Here is a 5,035-nt window from a genome sequence, read left to right as displayed (position 1 = left end):
CCTGTAGGCTACATTCTGTAGTTCCTGATATGCAAATAATTACCCTGGGGTCTAAGAGCCTTACTTGCACTAAATGAAAGTTTTCAGCCCTAAGGATCTACTTATATAATTCCTCTTCTAATTATTCCTCTCTTCTCTATTTACTCTCAACCTTACATCGCTGATATGTCACTAGCCAGACATGAAAAAAGCCCTAATTAACGTGGTTTTGTCACTGTGACCAAAACAGAGCTATTCTTTCAACTGTGAAATAGACAAAAATCCTTGAGACTAGGAAGCAGTCAAGACTCTTAAAAGGTTAAGATATGAGGGAGAATTAAAAAAGAAAAAAGCCCAACAGCAAACTCTTCAGCTATCATATCTGGAAATTTCAAAATTGCAGATGTCCATTACAGTTTGTATTGACACGACCTTCTTCTATATACTGTCAACCATCAGAGACTAATTTCAGTAACTAGATTCTCTGAGGAATTTTATCCTAGAATTGTTTCCCAATCTAGCACATGCATCATTTGCAAATACATATAACTCCCAGTTAGCATAAAAGTAATCATCATAAAACAAGTCAAAAGATAATTTTTAGATCATTATGCATTTGAAAGCCCAGATGCTAGCTTCAGTATACTGAAGTTTTAACTGGCCATACATAAAGCAAGGAATTTCTGCTGGCGCATTCAGTTAGATTACAAGCCAATTTTCTACTTAGCCTTTCCATTTTTGGATGCCAACTGTGTTTTCTTGATTAAAAAACAGCAAGGATTTTACAGTAGGAAAGAAAACATCTTGGGTTTTCCCACGCTCAGAGAGCAACAGTTCACTATTTTGGTTTCTCTAACCTGGCTTTCTGGTCTCCTGAACAGGGCAGATGAGTTAGAGCTACTGAAACCCAACAATCTTAAAAACAGGAGAATATTTATCCAATAGCAGGTCATTTCCTGAAATACTGGAGCTAAAGTATAAATGGACTAAGAGCCATACGGAAAATTACCAAAACCCACTGTATTTCAGAGACAAAAGTAATAGTCAACCAAAATAAAGACTGAAACACAGTGACATTCAAGTTAGATGTAAGTCCTTCCTGTAGCGATTTCATAGCATTGATCACCAAGCAACTAAAGAACCATCTTCAGCCACCTTTCTGTCTGCTGGGGGGCCACCCAAATACAGCAAGAAAGCCACTGTCGTACAAAACCTGCTAAATTAAATAAGACTAATAGTGTAGTAGAATTTAATAACAACGAATGCCATAAAAAAAACTATACATGAAAAAAATTTCAAAGGACACAACTTGAACAGAACTATCTGTTTATAACAGCTCTGAAATAAACTCACTGCATACTCTGTTTATATGCAAGAGCCCTGGAGAGGTGCAGATTACAGAGGGATTAGTAACATGGCAGGTTTGAACAACTGATTGTTATGATGATCACAGGAAAAAAATACGGAGGCCCTGATATCTGACGAGATGCTTTTGATAAATGAGTCTCCCACAGGCTAGAGCTATTCTTAGTAGGTCTCTAGGAGGAGGCAAAGAGAAAAAGGAGTTGATCACCTGTTGCCATGTAAACCAAATTCAATTCGTCATGTACTTTCTCCAGGACACAAGATTTGGTTTCATGATGTGAAGGAACAGACCAGGAGGGATGCAGCTATGATTATATCCCTCTGTCACGCAAATCTGTGCAGTTTTTAATCCTTTTACCCTAGGTCTGCATAAGCAGCAGCACAGATAACTGCTGTGCTAGGAGAACAATGTTCCCTTCCCCAAGAGATGCCAACAACATAGGGAGTCACTTAATTAGACTCTCAGATGACTGAGCTTTTAGAACAGAAGCTTTGCCAATTAATTTTCCCTCATCTGCAGCAACTCTTTTTGTTAGTTTTTTTTTTCCCCAGCAGCCTTCATCCATCATAATCACCTGCCGTTTGCAGAGCAAAATCTTCATTCTCTTTTTTTCTTCTTCTTTTTCTTCTTTACAACTCCTGCCAACACTGAGTTCTCTGTATGATTGCCGTCCTGTCTCTCATGCTGTCCATTTGGAGACACCAACCGTGGCAAATCTTTGCTGATCTGGTCACACTCTGCTGGGTCTATTATTTTCTCTTGAGTATTGTTCTCTCCCCTAATTTTCTTTTTCTTCTTTTTTTTCTGGCTGTGCTCTACATAACTCTGACTCTGATCCTGGCTGGAATCCTGGGACAGTGCAGGAAAAGCACTTTGCTTCAGAATATCTGCAGCTGACACAGCAGCCTCTTGGTACCTTTGCCACTCTTGGTCACTGTCCATGTCACTGGAAAGGTAACAAAAGGGAAGGAAGTTATGGTACACTTTTGCCTTGAATTCACCTAAAGCACAAACAGCAGAGTAACATAAGGTGAGAACACCTGACAAACACCCAGTGGCTCCAACACTCCAATACCTACAGTTAGCATTTAACCAGTTTGAAAGCTGAGGTGTTCTTTACATACACTAGGAGGGGAAAGAACATCTCCCACAAACATTTCTCATTTCCCAGCACTAAAAAAAAAAAACACACACCAAAAAATCTTTTCTAGTCAAATATAGGAGTCATAAATACACACTTCTCAAACTCTACAACTTCCTATTCCCCTGTGAGAGTCACAGCTGCCTCTGAAATGTGGGATGCAGTAGTACTTCAGGAGCAAAGCAGCTGACAGTGTCCCACCTGGAGCTAGATGGCTGTCTCCTCCTTGCTGCAGGGCAAGGCTCCGATTTCCCACAGTCTCCTGGGACAGAGGAAGAGAAGAGGCGAAACCCTAAAATATGCAAAAGGGAATTTTAGCCACGATATAAAATAGAGGTAAAAGCAATCAACAGTAATCTCCCTTGCCTTGCTGCTGTTACTGTATTGCTATAGTGCTTGACATCAATTATTGGGGACTGAGAGGAGTTAGGGCTCAGAGATCACAGCTTCAAAGTAACAGCCTTCACGGACGCCAACAGAAATTCTTCTATTGCAAATGCTTAGTCAGTTGGGTGTACAACTGGCAACGGACAGGATCTGTCCCACTTGTCATCATTTAACTAACAATGTCACAAAACAGCCAAAATGGCTGCAACTAGAACTCACCATCATCTCCATAGTCAGACTGTCGCATAGAAGTTTGTGAAGGTCCTGATGAGTCCTTCAGGACAGTGATGAAACTAAACAGAAAACCCCAGTCAGATCTTAGACAGGTTTGTGCAACTGCGCTAAACTTGGCTATTTCTAGGAAACAAGCCTATAGGGAGATGTTACATAGCTGCTTACTTTTTTCTTAGTGAAGCTGTCTCCCCTCCCTGCTTTCAGAGCAGACTACACCTTCTCTCCTTAGCAAGACATGCTGCAAGAATGACTTAAAAGCATAATTTCTGAAGCCAACTCTAAACACCAGGAACTCTAGGTCTCCAGGGCCGTATTTACACAATAAATAACGACAGTGGCAGCCCAGTCAGAGGCATACTGCCAGCACAACCCTGAATCAGGTATCGGTTTAGGTTGTAAGAATAAAGGACAGATTCTCATGGTGGCCTTCAAATGATGAAAGTCCTAAGGCACCCAAATTCTACTTTGTCCTCCCCACAACCCATTCACCACAGAGGCAAATGGAGACAGGCAGTGCTGCATAGAGAGTCTTTACCAGAGGGTCACAGCACATGGGCCAGGTTAGTTCATGAAATATTGGAAGTTTGCATTAAATACAGGAATGAAGGAGACAAGAAGAGAAACAACTTCTCCTTCAGGCTGCACTCAGATCTTGAATTTCCTGTTTTTAGCGTGCAAAAGCATCAGCGTACTTGACTCATAGAACAAGCTTTTTTAGTATTGCCTGCCAATACCTGTCTAGCATTGCTCCCAGTTTCTTCGCAACATGTGCTCTGAACTCTGGTGTCGTCTGTAGCTCATTTCCATCCTCATCATGACCGTTCACCTCACGCCTGTTTAAAATAAGAATAATGATTACTTCTTTCAAGGCCAATAACATCTGGTGCTCTCACCCGAACAGAAGATATTGGACTGTAAAACCTCCTACCCTCTAGTAATCAATCCATCCTTGATAGGGAAGACTGCTAAGAAAGATGGAAAATAGCTCAGTAGTAACAGTTCAGTCCTCACGAGCGAGCTAGACATTATTTAGCCATCTCCATCATAGTTAGTAATTGGATTATTTTTCTCACTGAAATAGACTACAAAAGCAAATAAATTATGTCAGGACATCCCTTCTCTTGCACATAGTTCCTGTGTATGTTGCCACAATTCATGCAAAACCTGTCCCAGGAGAGAGGATTTTATTAAGTTGCCTGGCTGGCAACCTTTGAAACTAAGCCTAAAGAAACGCTGCAAACTTAGACAGGACAGCATCACCTTCATTGCAAAGCTCCTAAATCATGTGTTGCTTTCCAACTAACAAGTGCTTGCCTTTACATATAATTTTTTTTTTTTTTTCTGCAACTGTGCTCGTTCCTTCACTGGACACTTGCAGAGTTGGGAGATTTGTGACACCTGGAACTAACAGCAGTAGTAAGTTTTCAACTTCTGTACTCCCCTGCTGCTAAAGACATGAAAAATGTACTGAAAATAAAATAGTAGCTTTTTCAGATTTAAGCATCATAGCAGATTATGGTTGGACTAATTCCTAAAACAGAATAGGCCCTTCCAGTAGGAAGTCTCACAAGGCATTAACAATAAGTAGCACAAACACAACATACATTAATTTTTTCTTCAGTGAAACAAAAGTCTGAAACCAGAAGCAAAAATACCTTAGACTAGGCTGAGCGGGCTGTAACCGATCCTTTTTAAAACCACCTGACAAAAGAAGAAGTAAAGGCAAATTTAAAAGACCTGTGACCTGGACCTCTTTAATCCCCCTGGCACATGTGATTTTCTACCATAAAAAATCATGCCTGAAAGACAATCCACCCCCACCTTCGGGGGAAAACAGTTGCGGGGCAAAGGGAAACCTCCCACCGGCCCGGCGGCACCAGCGAACCTGCCCGGGAAGGGGCTCTGGCCGCAGCAGGAGGCCGCGCATC

At 41.3% G+C, this 5,035-nt stretch overlaps 1 protein-coding gene across 1 annotated transcript; it reads right to left on the bottom strand.

Annotated features, from left to right (window-relative positions):
• Window positions 1-1,942: 1,942 nt before the first annotated feature.
• Window positions 1,943-5,034, bottom strand: LOC104289640 (chromosome unknown open reading frame, human C12orf43). The gene is made up of 6 exons (XM_009888610.1): window positions 4,929-5,034; window positions 4,763-4,808; window positions 3,842-3,940; window positions 3,093-3,166; window positions 2,688-2,778; window positions 1,943-2,291 (listed from the first exon to the last, which is right to left on the bottom strand). The coding sequence occupies exons 1-6, from the start codon at window positions 5,032-5,034 to the stop codon at window positions 1,943-1,945; spliced, it is 765 nt and encodes a 254-aa protein (XP_009886912.1).
• Between the last annotated feature and the right edge of the window lies 1 nt (window position 5,035).

The sequence above is a fragment of the Charadrius vociferus genome, unplaced genomic scaffold (assembly GCF_000708025.1).
Source record: "Charadrius vociferus isolate BGI_N301 unplaced genomic scaffold, ASM70802v2 scaffold917, whole genome shotgun sequence".
NCBI lineage: Eukaryota > Metazoa > Chordata > Aves > Charadriiformes > Charadriidae > Charadrius > Charadrius vociferus.
Note: the sequence above shows the minus strand (reverse complement) of the source record. Positions and strands in the feature narration are given on the sequence as shown.